Here is a 15,906-nt window from a genome sequence, read left to right on the forward strand (position 1 = left end):
GTGAGTTGTATTCACAATAACGCTAAGATCTTTTCTACTCTTGAACTTACCAGGTAAGAACAAAGATTCCCATCTTATATAATACGGCATCGAATTGTTGTCTGTGCTTTTCAACATCGAAGAATGATCGTTTGCTCGGTAATTAAAAACTTCCTTAAATTTTGTTACATCATTCCCTGTTCCACCATACAAAGCAAATCCCTGAGACCATCCTGGTGCAGAAAATTTTTGTTGCAAAAATAGGCGGTTTTCAAAACGTGTTATAATTCACCTCCTTCATCATTGCAATTTGTTTTTGATGTTATCCACCACCTTTTATTTTGTATGTGGTCCTGTATTCTGCAAAATTTTACCGGCTTCAATCCCGTACCACTTCTGTAACAATGGTAACTTGTTATGATGTCTGTAGTAATTTTAACTTAATGCTTACGTTTTATACAAATGAATAACTTTTGTAAAGTTCTGGGGTTGCGTGGTAAAATACCCCAGTTTTGCTCCACCAATGTTTGATATCCATACATTCTGTACATCTACAAATAATCATGAAATAATATGATTCTACAAATAATACAAATAAAACAATTTACGCCTTGTTTGTTAAGGGCGACAGAACAACCTGATTTCAACTATTTAAGCGTCTACACCAACCTCCTAAATACATTTTAGTTGCAGTGCTGATGAGGCTTTCACGAACGGTTGGATTGGAAATATTGGCAATTCGACCTCCTTTTTCAGCACATCTTAATTTTGCTGTGTTTCCATCGACAACTTCTGTTGACAATTTGAACACATGATTTCCAACACTGAACCCGGAGTTGCACGTTTCTGGTGAAGCAAATGATTAGTTTACTTATTTTCTTAATAAAACCTAATTTAAGTTTGATATACCTTGAGCATGTGCCCCATAACCTATCATTAACAAAAGCAGAAGGATTTCCGTTGTACCAGTTCTGTAAGCAACTTAGCACCTAAGCCTCTTATCCATATTCATAACAAGGAAATGCAGTTCTAAATGATGCTGAAAATTTTGGCAGCCTCACTTATTCTTTAGTGCTACTACATGCGTCACCTTTGGGAAAGTATTGTTTCTCCTTCACGGAAGCATCGGTTTCACGACGTCATTAAATGATGAATCATTAAAATGTGGTGCGCCACTTTCATAAGAGTAGTGGCAACTTTTATCATAACACTTACTGTTTAAGAAACCTTTTATCTGATCCTCATACCGTTACAAGGAAAATAGGCATAAGGAATGCTCAAGATTTCGGCTGGGCTGCGACTTCAAACTTACTTTCGCCCCCTTCTGGAAAGTTTTAGCACATGCTTGATGGCAATTTAGAATAAAACCAACTACTGTTAGTGACTACAATGTGCCTTAACATTTATTCTGGTAAGACAAATAATGTGTTCACTTATTTTCTTTACAAAACCCTCAGTTTTTATCTTGCGAAATAATAATAACAAAGGCAGAATATTTATGATTGCAACTACTTTCTTTTGATTTGCTCTAAGAAACCGTACATCTATTTCTTAAAGCATCAACAACAAGGAAATGCAGTCAAGGGGAATGCCAAACATTCCCGTTTGACCATGTTTGGCGACGATGCAGCAATGTTTTGTGGTGCGTCATGTCATTGTCATTCATACCTTGAAGTAGACACAAGCGGAAAATGGTTTTAAGTTGGTACATAAACATCTTACTTATAATCACACATTCCTGGTAAATTTGGAAACTAGACCCAACCGAAATTTAAAATAAAATTGACTACCAAGTTGGTGAAAAGCGTTTGGCTTGACAATAGCCATGACAATAAGTTGGAGTTCAAAAAGTTTATTTAACTTTTGGTAAAACTTGCTTTCAGACTACGCTAGAGGTATAGCAATTGTCAGAATGACACGATTGTTGTTTCTACTATCTTTACGGCAAACTTTTTTTGCTTCTGATACCTTTCAGTAAACATTTTTAAGTCGTCTTCCTTTTTTTGTTTGTTTATACTCTAAGATTTGAGGGATACATAAAACCTTTAAACGAAGCCAGTATCTTTAAATAAAGTTGACAAGTTTTAATGCGAGTAAAAAAATTGCAACTGCTTGGTGGCGTTTTATAACAAATCATTTTCTGGCATTTCGATATTCTGCTTAAGCGCAGACCACGAAGTCAATTTTTAAACTTCCAAGACATTGGCTACCACACAATCTTCCACAGCAGTTGTTAACCATTTCTTTTCACTGGCAATTTCCAAACATAAATTGTTTGATCTCTTTAGTAGCACAACACCTCCGACTGTGTGTGAATTCAATTGTAAGTTATTGGTTGTTATTCGAATTTGATGCTGCCAAGATTTCATGTTAAACGTACTGAATTTTATTCACGTTATTTTACTTTCGACAAACAGTTTAATGATCAATTAATATAGATTCTTTGTTCCAAAAGAGTAAAACAGAGATATTTTGAAAGTTGTTGATAACTTATTCTTTATTTTCATAATTTTAGTGCTGCTTATAATTATTAACAAATACAAATTCAAAACATAATTGTTTTGTCGTTTTGACAATCATAATAATAAAACATGCTGACGTTTCGTTCAATTTCAAATTGAAGGAAAAGTTGTAGTAAAGTGATACATTTATGGATAAAATAGCGATGATAAAAAGCGTCACACTTAATAATTTTCATACACAAAAACTTTGTTAGGTTCTTCGTAATGATGGCAGTAATCTGTAAAACAACATGTCGGTAATGGGTTCTGAGGCTTTGGTAGGTGGCGCAAAGGGTTCAATTATTGATTACCAGCCATACATGGGTGACGATTTTAGGTTAGAAACTAAATGTTTAAAGTTAGTTTAATGCTAGTTAAATATTAATATATGCAAACTGATTAACTATATGCGCTAGTATTTTTTGAGTAATATCATTTTAAATGTGTTTTAGTCGTCTTTGCACTACTTACCGAAATTAAGCAAAATATGAGGCTGCCGCGACGTACGGTGATATTACAATTTTGGTACCTTAGCCAAAAATTGATAAGCTAAAAAATGTCACAGAGAGCGGAATAACCAAATTACCAGTAAGACAGCGGTTGGGAACTTATTTTATAGAAAATTTAAAAGTATGCTTACAAATAGGAGCAAGTGCTCTTTACAATAAAACATATTGGTATTTAGTAAATTTGCACGGTTTGGTGTTGTTGTATTTTCTTTACTAAAGGCACATATGTGACAAAACACCGCACAATTTGTAGGTATATACTTATACCTTTGTTGTCTGGTGCTGTGTTAATATATTCAGGTTGCCTGATGTCGACAGTCTCATATCCATCATCCCCTACATACGAAAAATATTTTAAAAAGAATTATAGTTAAAAAGTAAAAATTATTAGAAAGTAAAGTCTACAACAATGAAATGCTGATGTTTAAAAATCAAATTGGGCAAAGTAAAAACGTTTTACAAAGGGTTGCTGTATGATAAGTCAAGTAAGTTATATCGTTTTGGTAATATACTTGTAATTTCTCATTTAACCGGTAGGCCTATGTTTTGTGTACAAAACAAATTTGTGTTTTTTATTTATTAAAACCAAATACTATTTACCTTGAACGGTTTGCGGTATTATGGTGGGAGTTACTTGATTTCTTTTTCTAAAACAGATTTTTGTAATCGTTTGTAGCTTGAGGCTATATTGTTCAAGTTTGTTACAATTGCATTAAAATATTGCGGAAATACAGTTAAAAAATGAAAATTTGCTTACCTGGTCAATATACAAACAACAACCAAAAGTAAAATGATCAGGACTAATCCAGCGACAGCACTTACTGCGTAAATGTACGCAGGCGTTTCTACAATAAATGTTTGAGATACTCTCAATGTTTTTGAGTTTCGATCCCGTAAAAAATATTTAGAAAGTTTTACCAGTAACGTTTTTGCTTCCCGAAATGTTGATGCCACAACTTCCTTGCATCAAACGTGCATTACTTTCTTTACCACACATGGTAATTGCGGATATCTATAAAATGTAAAGTACAAATGGGCTATGTTTGTTGAATTAACAAAAATTAAAAACTGTAGTTATTGAGCACTTGCCGCACAAAACGTATTAATAAAATAGAGTCGCCGCTTTTATAATACGAAATATAAAGTGGGAAGATTTTTGCGTAGGTGGCAATTCAGGCCTTTGGCGCACGCACGTTCTAGCACCAAAGTGAAATTACGAAGCAACTGTGCCATAGCTGGAAAGACCAGCCAGAGCTTCTGGCAGTCAATGGTCGGTACACATTTTTGCATTGCGCAAAATGGCAATATTATCCTGCACTTCGGTATGTAGGCCCAAATCATATTCGGTGAAAAGTAGACGTGCCTCTTTCTTTCGTAACAGAAGAATGAAAAATATTGGGAAGGGTAAATACACAGGGTGTAACTGCTTTGTAGGAGAGAATTCTACCAACCGCTCGAAATGACCAGGGGTTAAACTGCATTTTAAGATTTACCTCAAATGGTCTGTCAAACTTGTTCCCTTGTATCGTCAATTTAATTAAATGATGTGGAATGTAAGGCATCACCATTGAGTCATTTGTTCCATTCCCTTGTGAAATGCCGTAAATCTAGAAAGTCAAAAGTTAGTTGACAAGATTAGACATAAAATGTCGTGTTATGCCCTTGACTTATTGTACCTAATTTAAATGTTCTAAACATTAGGCTACATGCAGCGGCTGTGTCACATTTCAACAGTTGTCTTTTTTTTGTTTCATGGGAGTCAAACAGTAAAATAATCTATCTTTTTCTGTAGTTAAATTTCAGACAAACTGCATTTACTTCATTCTGAGTTTTATTACCCTGAAATGGAAAACCGAAGCAAGCTGCATCTCGTCGTGATTAAGAATCTCAAGTGAACAATTTCCGATTTTGGATACTTTAGCCAAAACAAATGGAGGCGGCCTTTTTCGCTTGATTGTTTTCCCGGGTATAGTGTTTGATCGTATTTCAGTACAAGCGTCCAAACGCAAAATTGCCTGAAAAATATTTTTTGTACTGATACTAATTTTGTAAACAATTTGTTTTGCAATAGACACGCGCCGCGTAGGCCTACCGTTATATTGTATTGTTTTCCTGGTGACAAACTTGCCAAACCTGCACGAAAATTGTTGTAAGGTTGAGTAAAGGCCCCGTACGAAGTCGTATCTTCCGCAGCTCTGATCTGTGACAGAAAAGTTAAATTTGTTTACATTGCAACTCATGTTACACCAAACTTGTCTCGAAAGGTTCAAGCTTATAAACAAATTCGGCAAATTTGGTCTAAGAAAAATACCCGGCAGAATGGAACTATGTACGTATTATATGCATGTAAACTCGTTTCTGACATTGTTGATATTGGGTAATGCATAAACTGTAACAATCATAAAAATTGCAGACCCATTGCTCGATTTTCGTAGAGAAGATGATGAACGTTGTATAAAATCGCCTGTGTATAAACCTAGTAGTGGGACGAGATGTAATCGAAAGTTAACTTTACCTCAACCCTGGAGCTCTTGTTTCCTGGAAACATGAAGTGGTTCCATTTGATTAGAACAGTTTCCGGGTTACATTTTGTCGACGTTGCATTAATTGTGACTGGGGACAGATAAGATTTGAAAGTTTTTGTGGTCTTTACAGCATGGTTCACTTTTAAAAAGGCTGGTTCCTTTATGTCAGGGGTGGGCAACCTTTGTCACTGTGGGGCCAAATGCAATTGCCAAAATTAGATCGCGGGCCCCACCTTTATATAACACAAGGTGATTTTACTTCGTTGCATACTAAAAATGCCTTACTACAAGTAAAATTCGCATTTGATTCTAGCAGCATATTGTCTGGTCGCAGAAAAATAGCACCGGGCGCACTAATCTGCTCAGAAAATATAACAATTGGACTCCTTTGCCAGTACATTTGAAACCAAAAAGTGTCTCTGCGGGCCGCACAACTTTAAACAATTGGCCGCAGGTTGCCCACCCCTGCTTTATGTTGTCCGTTAAAAATCCGTCATATTTCGCATGATTGCGCTATACTCTAAATTTACCAAAAACTCTTGAAATATTTTCACTTTAGTTGGTTTGTGACAAGGCAACGTTTAGGGAAGAATGACTTACATTGCAGTTGACAAACGTAGTAAGCTAATTTGCCATTGCAAGGGATGCTTTCCATTTTCCATGTGCTCCCATAGTGAAGCACTGCTTGCTGGCAGCCGTTCTGCTTGGCCGGTATCGCCAAATAAGCACGAGATGTGTTACTCCAGCGCCAATTCTTTGTTTGTACATTGTACCTTGCTCCGAATATGACGTTGACCACTGTGAAATAAAAGTTTTATAAAACATGGGCTTACTGGGCAACCGGACATTTTGTAAAAAAAACTTGAATTTACATATGTGTCATATTTAAAAAAAAGATTTTGCCTAATTGTTATATTAAGTTGGTTAACAATGTTTGGTTCTATTACCTGGAGTTAGAAATGGCAGAACAAGAGCGTCCTTTACAAATGTCTCGTTTACAGCTTTCCTGTAAAGTCGTGTTGAATAGTCTTTTTGAGGTACGACATAAAGTTTCTCGACGTATTTGTTCTCCTGTGTTGCCCCGTACATACTGAAATCTTGTTTCCAACCTTGAAGATGGCAATTGGTGTTGTATGAATTTTACTACAATACGTGCTATCAATTTTAGAACACTGCAATACGCACCAAAATCGCAACTTGTGCCGACAAAAATTGCAAATTTCTCATATTTTTCATGACAAAATGAGATCCGAATTCGACCTTTCGCCCATCTGCGTTCAAAATAAGATATCAGATTGCAACAGCAGTCCAGAGCTGATTAGGCATCATTAACAAATTCAATGAAACTAACTTTAAAACTTAGTTTCTCATGTCAATTTTGTTGAAAACCTACTTCCTATCCCTATACTCTTGATTGGCTAAAAAAATAATTTAGTTCTTACAGAAATACAATTTTGCATCACTTAAAAACAGTAAAAGAATTATAAAACTTGTGTCACCAACATCTAAGCAAAAAAGGTTTACGTTTTGAAAAGTTTGAAAGAGGCAATATCCGACGAGTTAGTTACTCTGCTCCACTGCGAAACGTGAGACAGACGAGAAAAACGGTAGCTTCCCTTCGAATTGTGATATACGTAAACAGTTTGAATTTCTGCATGAAAATATGTTTTTAGTCATACTTGTCAAAAGTGTTAACAATCAATGATGCACAGAGCCCCTTCAAAACGATAAAGAACATTCGCCTAAAAGAATTAAACATTTCAGCGAAATTTGTCATAGATCCATCGTGGTTGGTTTCGCCCCGATTCGCAGAATATTTAGGCCAAACATATCATTCTGCAGTTACCACAAAACAAAGCGCGCCACATCTACACTAAAAAGAACTATGGCATGTTTGCGCACCAATTTTAATATAAACGCCACTGTTTTCTAAACGGCAGCGACATTTCATTAATTCTTATTAAAACACTGAAAGAAAGTTTAAAATCGGCCAAGTCTTGCTAATGCTTAAAAAAGTGACATTGTCAAATCCTAGTATAATTTACCTTGGGCGTATTTCAAATTGCTGGCACGCACGACTGCCTGAGTAATTGAACGGTTATCCAAGAATGCTAAACTGCCGTTCATATTGGAGCATTTCTTTTCAGCTGTTAAAGCATCGCTCATGAAATCTGATAGAACAAAAAGCCTGTTCCCGATTGAAGTGATTCCTCGACTACAGCCAGAAGCCATTGTTTGGGCTGCAAAAAAATCAACATTATCATCATCTTTTAATTCCTTCAGTTTTACGCGAAACCAAGTAAAACAATATTTTCTTAACAACGTTTATAATGAGTTTTCGTAGTGTTTATTTTGATCGGCAGTAGATGTCGTAGCAAAGACTGGCACTCAAAAGCAATTAAAACTTAAAAATGGCGTTCCGCAAAGAACACGGTTTAAAAATCCGACTGTTTTTAACATCCCGAGTCATAGTAACGACTCGCAAAACTTTAGGATATCCTCTTTAAGGAAACTTACGTTTAGCTTGATAAAAATCTGACATTTATACTCACCTAAAACAACTCGTCGACAAAAACATGCCAAAAACAGAAATGTGCATCTGAATATAAATTGCATGTTGACTTCTGTAGCTAAATTTCTGTTCACTCCTTCATTGTACTTCAATCAAAAGTAAACACTCTACTGGCGTACAAAGTTCTTAATTTTAGTTTGTTCGTAATTTTTCATTACAGGCTTCGCGCTACAAGGCGTAAACCATCGTGTGCTGTGTCATAATGACGTCACACGAACGAAACTTGCACATACCAGGGAACCATGTACGTTTCAACAAATTACTTGTACAAAACGTGCCATTCTGTGCATTAAAAACATCATCATCAAAAATCTGCTTTAAAACAATAATTCTCATAAAAAATATATCGATGAAGCAAAGAAATATTCATGAAGACGGAAACGGAGACACAATGCCAAAACGTGATAAATCGCAAAAAGTAAAGGTTACAGTGTCTGATTCAAGGGCAAATAGTTTGTAGCCATGCCATCGTAAGATAACGTTATATCACGAGAGTTTCACATTGATGCAAGGACGGAAAGAGAGTACATTGACAGATCTGGTCGGGCTATGGTAAACCAACCGGTCGAGAAAATGTGTTTTGCGTCATATCGAATGTGGCGTAACCGCGTAAACAAAACTTGCACGTTGCAGAAAATCATGAGCTTACTAATAAATGTTCGTTGTTTAATTTTCCAATAGCATATATAGATAAATCAAACTTTCACCACAAAACAACGCACACAGCGAAAATAGAGTAACACAGTCAGACCACGTTTGGGATTTTCTGCCACATCCTTATCGGTAGTTCGCGTATAAGTCGAATGAAGAAAGATAGCCCAAAACGACACGATAACAATACTTGTACAAGTTCTGCAAAACGACACATTATTCTGTAATTATTTGACTCTCAGTTTTCATGTTGTATACTTAATATGATTATTTGCTAACATACCTCATTGTCCACCATTTTTGGTCTCATATCCCTCAAGTCCTTCACTGTTCTGAACACATCCACTCTGTTCTCAGTCTTCAAGCGTTCAAGAATATTTACAAGTGCAATGAAGGTTCCTGTCCGGGTACATCCGTTGCTGCAAGAAGTTGGTTTTTAGATTTGGATAAAATGAACTTTGTTTTGACTTCATAGTATTTACCTGCAGCACGCTAGTATACTGCCTTCTTGTCGTGAAGGGTTTGTTGCCAAAGTCAAGTTTATTATTTCTATCATAGTGGAATCGCTGGGTGGCAACTCATCCTTCATCCACCCGGTTACTTGTATCATAATCAAGTTTGAAACACCCTGTTGACGAATGGATTTAATAGCAAAATGTAACAATAAGTGTTCAAAAATACTTGTTATGCAATAATAGAAATTGCAAATTCCAGTAATCTCTTGATTTTCGATACTATTATTGTAAGCACGCCAAAAAGTTGGCATGCCTTGCGAGGGCCAGAGATCTATTTGTGTTTGGGGTAGTTTGATAATGTACTGTTCACGTACCAAATGTTTTAATTTGGATGAAACTGTCACTGGTACAACTTGATAACCGTTGTAGCTTTTTGATTTTCCCGAGGCCACTTGTATCTCTCCATACTGTATAACTTCGCCATCTCTTGCAACCTGTACGTAAACACCAAACAACTAATAGGAAATTGCGCTTCTAAAGAGTTTGTTTACCCTTTGGTTACTTCCTAGTGAAACGATGACTGATAGATTTTTGTTCAATACAATCATCCAAAACTCTTCATCATTAACGCCAGGTTGGTAAGATGCAGAAATGAAACTCTTTGAACAACCAAGATCCTAAAATAAAACGGCGGAAATTTTGATTGACGAGCATCAAACGAAAGTTTACAGAGAAACTTTGAGCATCAAGCGATTGTTCACACAAAAAACAATAGCGTATGTAAAGATCTCATCTAAACTTAGACAAGCTACTTTCGACAAAGATACGTACACCACTTATATAGCTGGGTGCACAAGTTGCTTGGTAAGTCGTGGGCCATTAGTAAGGCATTGTAATGAATGGCGATTGGTTTCGAGTGTAACCATAAAGTGTAACCATAATTTTTTCCTTAAAAACATACAAAACAATTCGTTTATTAACAGTTCTACTAACCTGAATATACGAACTGGTTGCCATCGTTTCCCCACTGCTTCCTGTTTTACCTGCAACAGGTAACATTAGTAAGCCCTTTAACGAACGCGTCGAATTCAATATTAATTGTCTACCTTTGTTACTTGCGTCGCTGCTGTACTGCCAAGAAGCCAGCTGCTTGTGCTCTTCTTTTGCTATTTTATTCCTAACCACAACGCCAGTTTTATTTAAAAAGCAAGTTAATGTCGTATATAGCTACTTACAGTTGATCAGTATTAAAGCTTTGCAATTCCGCAGCCGATCTGTCGCTGTTAGGGAGTGATATATGTTCGACAATAAGTTTGTGAATGAAGACAAACTGTTCCTGAGAGCAAAATAAATTTGGCTTTGAATTTGATTGCACCCTTTACTTAACAAATATATGTTTGATTTTACTAACCCACGATTGAACCATATCAGTTCTATTCCTTCTCATTGCTAGAACCGTATTTGGAACATTAACTTCCCTATTGGCATCAAGTTGATCAAAAAGAACGTCCATTGCAATGAAAGTTCCAGTGCGACCAACCCCAGCACTGGAAGTGAAAGCGGTACAATAACTAAGTGTCCAAAACAAATTAAAAGGTTTCAACAAACCTGCAATGAACGACAATCGGATGAATTCTATCGTGAATTTTCTCCACCATTTCACGCAAGTATATCATTGTGGACGTTGTTACCGGGATTCCGTGGTCTGGCCAAGATATGTACTGCAGCTGAACTACAATGCGTTCCTTCTAGATAAGCCAAGTTCGTGGAAAACTGTAGGCTAACATGTGAGCAAATACAAACCTTTTTCTTGTCTGTTAGGATGAATTTTCGCTGAATGATGCCACTTAGTTTGTTTTCTTCTGTGGTGCGCAACGTGAGATTACCGTGTTGTTCAGCTTCCCCATGGTTTGGCCAGTATTTCTCGCACTTTTTCTAAACAGAACACAACTTGACAAATATGGGTAGAACAAAGCTCTTTTGGCTTTAGGTTGTATTTTAATGAAGCGTTTTCCGGAAGAAAAAATACGTAAACAAACAGTCTTTACTATGTTTATTTAACATACTTATGATCATTGTACAAAACGTGTAGCAACTGAGTTACGAAAATTATATGTGTGTCTATACCTTTTCCTTTTCCTTTAATCCTGTAAGCATAACGATGATCGATGTGTTTTGTTCCCAAATCATCAGCCAAAAGTCATCCAAGGTGCAATTTCTTGGTCCTTGTGTGGCTATAAATTTGTTTGGCTGATCAAAGCCCTGTTAGGAAAGTTTAGGTTATAATTAAAAACTAGCCTGTGCTTAAAGTTAATCCATTGATTACTCACATCAAGAAAAGAGGCGTTGATGTAGTCATTTTCAGGTGCAGTTTGCAGCACAACTCTAGCATGATCATCTAGAAACAACAACAAAAATAGATCTTTTGTTTGTTAAGAGCTTGTTAATACAAGTAATTGTAAGTTTTGCCCGTATAACAAAGCAATAATAATTGTCAAATAATTTTAAATTTAATAGTTTAGTGATAAAGAAATTTCATGTGATCTTTCAGCGATAGCTAAATTTGTTCCAAGTTAAGCTGTTTATAGCTCCGTGTTATGTGCAAACGTTTCAATTCAACATGAAAAAATGTTTTGTAGAAGAAAATAATTTTCAATTAACCAAACACTACAGCAACCCCCTTTTCCTTTTCTGTGATTTGCATGCATTGCGGGTTGTTTGTAACCTGACTTACACGGAAATATATTTTTGTATCTGTTCCTTGCAGCGTTTGTTTCGAGTTTGGCCACCGCGTTAACTTTGCTTGCATCTGTTCCGTGTTTCGCGAGTTTCTGGAACGTTCCAAGAAAAGTTAAATACACAAACACAACAAACCAAGCGTGCCCGGAAGTGTTTAAGTTTACGCATACATACAAGCAACTGGCGAACTATTCTAACGTTGCTTCAATAAAGTATTTCTGTGTATATGTTTGGTAAAAAAGGGAAATACCTTACCTGTAATTTTTGAAGTGAAAAAATCAAGAATAAACACATCGATACGGTTTCGATTTTTAGACAGATTGCAAATGTTATAAAAAATTGTTTCCAGTGTTACCTCAAATTCTTGACGAAATGCAGCATAGTTATTGGCGCACTTTTTGAAGTAAATCCGTTCAAGGTTTTTCTTTGACGTTGAAGAACTGTTTCCGATATTTTGGTAGGGAGACACATTACCATATTTCACTGCCTCTAAATAAACAAAACAGAGCAATAATAATGTGTCAATTATTTTTGCTAAAATCGTTATGTTAACTCTTTTTTTTCTAAAATCTTTCATTTTATTGTCCTACCTGATTCGTTTTGCTCGAGTATTCCATTTGAAGAATCTCGGTTCTAAACAAACATACATATCATAAACATCACACGCAGGTATAACTTCAAGCGAAGATATAACTTTACATTTGATGCCACTGCTGTGCTTGCAGTTGTCACTGTCACACGACCTTCAGCATTTTCCGAATCTTAGCAAAACAAACAAGTGTTAGACTATTTAAATCTTAAATATATGTCACTTAGCACTGCAACAGCAACAACTATTTCCATACCATTTGTTTGAAAAGTGGCTCCCCCGGAACTAGTTTTGTCCCTTTTGCGCCTAAAACACGTTTAGTAATTCTATAATTTTAGTGGTTATGTGTTACAGTTACATAGATTTTTAAATATAAGGCTAAATAAAGTAGCATAAGTTTGCTTTTCAAAATTTAAAGAAAATTACCTTTTCCAAACGATAATTACCAAGACCAGCAAAAGAATAAGTACAATGACACCTCCAACAGCACCTGCAATTATTCCGATTGGTGCTCCCTCGTTTTCTTGCGATATTAATTCTGATTTATTACAAAATATTGTTAGCGTTTTCAGGACCGAAAGCGCTAGAAATTATTCAGTTACCAGTTTCTCTTTTAGTTTGATTTGTTGTTATAGTTTGAACTGTTGTTGGAACGCGTACAACACAAAAACCAACTTCAACAGGACCGATAGTACGTTTGCAATGGATCACGTACAACTGAAGCCAAATGCAGATTTAGTTACAAAAACCGTAATTAAAATTTTATATTTTTACCTGAAGTGTGTAGGTGTAGGGTACAAGTTCAGTCAGATTAAGTACTGTGTGTCCACTTGAAACATTTTGGGTTGCTATAGTAACATTTTCACGAATACGATTGAATCGTACCTAAAAATATAAACAATTTTGTATTGCCCATCTCTAACCAGTTCTTAAATCACACAATTTCCTTGAATCAAATTTGTCCTTGAAAAAATGCATTCTGTGATCTTTCAAATACAATTATCGCAGTACACACATGGTTCGTTTTGCTTAGAACAATTAATATTCATTGCGAATAATAAAATTCATTGCGAATGTATCAAATCTGAAAACATCTTTAAATGTATACGAGGACATACCTGGTAACCGTTGACTCCTTTACGATTATTTGATGATGGAATGTAAACAGCACATGGTGTTTGTTTTGTTATATTAGCACCAACCACTGATACAGGCGAAGAGGTTTTCACTGTCGTTTGGGCAACAACTGTTTCGCATACTGCAACTCTCGTCGTGAGCTGTCGTAAACAAATAACAATTAAAAATATATTGCATGTGACAAACCATAAGGTTCTGTAAAAAATATGTTAAAATAACTGCACGTTGATAAATTTCTGAAAGTATGTGGTATACCTCAATTCTGTACATTGTGTTGTATTGTAATCCTCCGATTGAAGTTGAACCCGTCTCAAATATTGCATTTGTTACAGTCGAGTGATTGGTTGAGACAGCTTTCAACTGTAAGTAAAGCAACTGATATGTAAAAAGCAGAAAAAGTAGTTTCATAGATTAAAATGTAAGATTTTGTGACAACTAAGGTACCTGCAGCTAACAAGGCCCATTAAAAAACTATTGTGTATAACTGAAAAACCATTTAACCGTTCCAGGCCAAATTCGGCATGATTATTGCAGAGGTTGATATTAAACATCCATTAGATTTTGAGGGCGTTTGCAAGTTTTGTTTTTGTAGGATAACAGTTTAAAAAAAGTTAAAACTTGGGCCTTAATACATACCTATGCTGTTAATTAAGCCCTACATTTTCATGTTTTTAAAAATAGTCTAGAAACCAATCAGACTCATTTATACTTTGCTTCGGTCAAATAAAAGTTCAACAAGCAACGTTATTAACTCATATTACATATATACTGTTAACTAAGACATATAACTGTTAATCTGAAGGTACTAATGAAAAGAATAAACGACCCCTTGACATTTGGTAACCAAAAATACTAAATGAAACATTACTTCTACAAACATCTTATTCGGACTTTTATCTCCCTAAGAAAGCAAAAAAAGCAAATTTTTTGCATATCAGTCGCCTTTAGTATAAAAGACACTTGAGAAAATGACAAATTATCGTTGGGCCTTATTGCAAGCAATGGCTGACAAACAAAACCGTAATAAAATTCATTTGAAGTAATTATTTTTTCCAGATCGGATAATGCTCCAATAATTAAAGTAAAATGACCCCATTACTAATATATCTTAATAAGTTTTCATTTTGACAACACAACCTTTCCATTTTTGTTACCAATTTTAACAAAAAATAATAAAAAGTTGAAAATAAACACTTCTTAATTTGGATTGGTCATGATAATAATTACACATAACTTTCAGGTCCAAAACTTTGTAAATCATTTTAAGTACATATATATTTTAAAATTACATCAAAACGACAGCTTTTTTTCTGGCACATAAGACAATATGAGCAGTGGGCCTTAATTATTACCTTCCGGGCCTATATACCTTCAGGTACCTTAATTTACCTGCACTGGAGTGTTGCTCTGTTGTTTTAACGGAATATAGTTGGTTGTCCAGTTTACTCGAATGGTGTCAGGGTTGCAAGTAGAAGGGCGGGCGTTAACTGTAACTATAAAAGCAAGTAAATTTATTAAAATAACGCTCAAAGTTGGGTTATAAGTGTTACGAGCTGCACTTATATGGAGAAAACGGTGTGCACTGTCTGCAGTAAGTTGTTTTTAGATAACTACTAATTAAGTAAACAATATATAAGAACTGAGGATACGTAAAACAAATTAGCTAATTATAACTTGCAACCATCGATTATATTATTATTAGTCTTGCAAACAAACACCAGGCAGAAGACTGTTTTCACTTTCACGCCTCCTATGTCAGCGCTTACCAAACTGCTATGTATTAGAAATTTTCAATTACCATAGGTTTTGACTATAAACGGAAGCTTTCGTTTTGATAAGTGAATCTAATTGCCTACCTCTGCTCAAGACCTTTTGTGCAAAATAATAATTTCATAGGGGGCGATTTTGATTCAGAGTCAAGGGGGACGATTCGCAAAAAAGGGTTTAAGACCACTGTATCACAGCGTAGGTAAGTATCATCTTTAATATCATGGTTCTTTGTAACTTACATTCTAACTGACAAGCATAATACCCATATACACCAGTACACTGCTTTGTAGTATCTACCCAAGCTTGTTCATATTGCAATGCGCTTTGCATGTAATGCGCTGAATCAGGTTGTATTGCTTGATAAGTTTCCACAAAAACTCTAAAAACTGAAGAAAAAAAAACAATAATTTTCATTTTAGATTTTTTAAATTAATTACTAAAGATTTTCAACAAAACAATTATGAGCTGTATTCGCCATA

General features: G+C 35.4%; 3 protein-coding genes and 1 long non-coding RNA gene across 4 annotated transcripts; all 4 read right to left on the minus strand.

The window, feature by feature from the left end:
* Positions 1 to 2,580: 2,580 nt before the first annotated feature.
* On the minus strand, positions 2,581 to 3,643 carry LOC145213670 (uncharacterized). Its single transcript, XR_013856871.1, has 3 exons — positions 3,590 to 3,643; positions 3,257 to 3,325; positions 2,581 to 2,719 (listed from the first exon to the last, which is right to left on the minus strand). It is a non-coding gene; the product is annotated as an uncharacterized LOC145213670 (long non-coding RNA).
* A 250-nt stretch (positions 3,644 to 3,893) lies between these two features.
* LOC145239398 (uncharacterized) lies at positions 3,894 to 5,596 on the minus strand. The gene is made up of 5 exons (XM_080102741.1): positions 5,505 to 5,596; positions 5,082 to 5,189; positions 4,828 to 5,004; positions 4,483 to 4,596; positions 3,894 to 4,001 (listed from the first exon to the last, which is right to left on the minus strand). Exons 1-5 carry the CDS (start codon positions 5,535 to 5,537, stop codon positions 3,894 to 3,896), a joined length of 540 nt encoding a protein of 179 aa, XP_079958867.1. The 5' UTR covers positions 5,538 to 5,596.
* Positions 5,597 to 6,051: 455 nt separating this feature from the next.
* LOC145209472 (uncharacterized) lies at positions 6,052 to 6,614 on the minus strand. Its single transcript, XM_080079755.1, has 2 exons — positions 6,462 to 6,614; positions 6,052 to 6,312 (listed from the first exon to the last, which is right to left on the minus strand). The coding sequence occupies exons 1-2, from the start codon at positions 6,601 to 6,603 to the stop codon at positions 6,065 to 6,067; spliced, it is 390 nt and encodes a 129-aa protein (XP_079935881.1). The 5' UTR covers positions 6,604 to 6,614; the 3' UTR covers positions 6,052 to 6,064.
* Positions 6,615 to 8,072: 1,458 nt separating this feature from the next.
* On the minus strand, positions 8,073 to 15,807 carry LOC145239487 (receptor-type tyrosine-protein phosphatase epsilon-like). Its single transcript, XM_080102849.1, has 25 exons — positions 15,667 to 15,807; positions 15,047 to 15,150; positions 13,913 to 14,017; positions 13,639 to 13,797; positions 13,295 to 13,405; positions 13,123 to 13,237; positions 12,947 to 13,058; positions 12,744 to 12,826; positions 12,631 to 12,692; positions 12,522 to 12,564; positions 12,287 to 12,420; positions 11,927 to 12,023; positions 11,523 to 11,590; positions 11,320 to 11,454; positions 10,996 to 11,127; positions 10,801 to 10,937; positions 10,604 to 10,739; positions 10,428 to 10,528; positions 10,299 to 10,369; positions 10,186 to 10,235; positions 9,744 to 9,869; positions 9,567 to 9,686; positions 9,220 to 9,365; positions 9,021 to 9,156; positions 8,073 to 8,938 (listed from the first exon to the last, which is right to left on the minus strand). Exons 1-25 carry the CDS (start codon positions 15,755 to 15,757, stop codon positions 8,864 to 8,866), a joined length of 2,649 nt encoding a protein of 882 aa, XP_079958975.1. The 5' UTR covers positions 15,758 to 15,807; the 3' UTR covers positions 8,073 to 8,863.
* Between the last annotated feature and the right edge of the window lie 99 nt (positions 15,808 to 15,906).

Source organism: Phallusia mammillata, chromosome 1, assembly GCF_965637545.1.
Source record: "Phallusia mammillata chromosome 1, kaPhaMamm4.hap1.1, whole genome shotgun sequence".
Lineage (NCBI taxonomy): Eukaryota > Metazoa > Chordata > Ascidiacea > Phlebobranchia > Ascidiidae > Phallusia > Phallusia mammillata.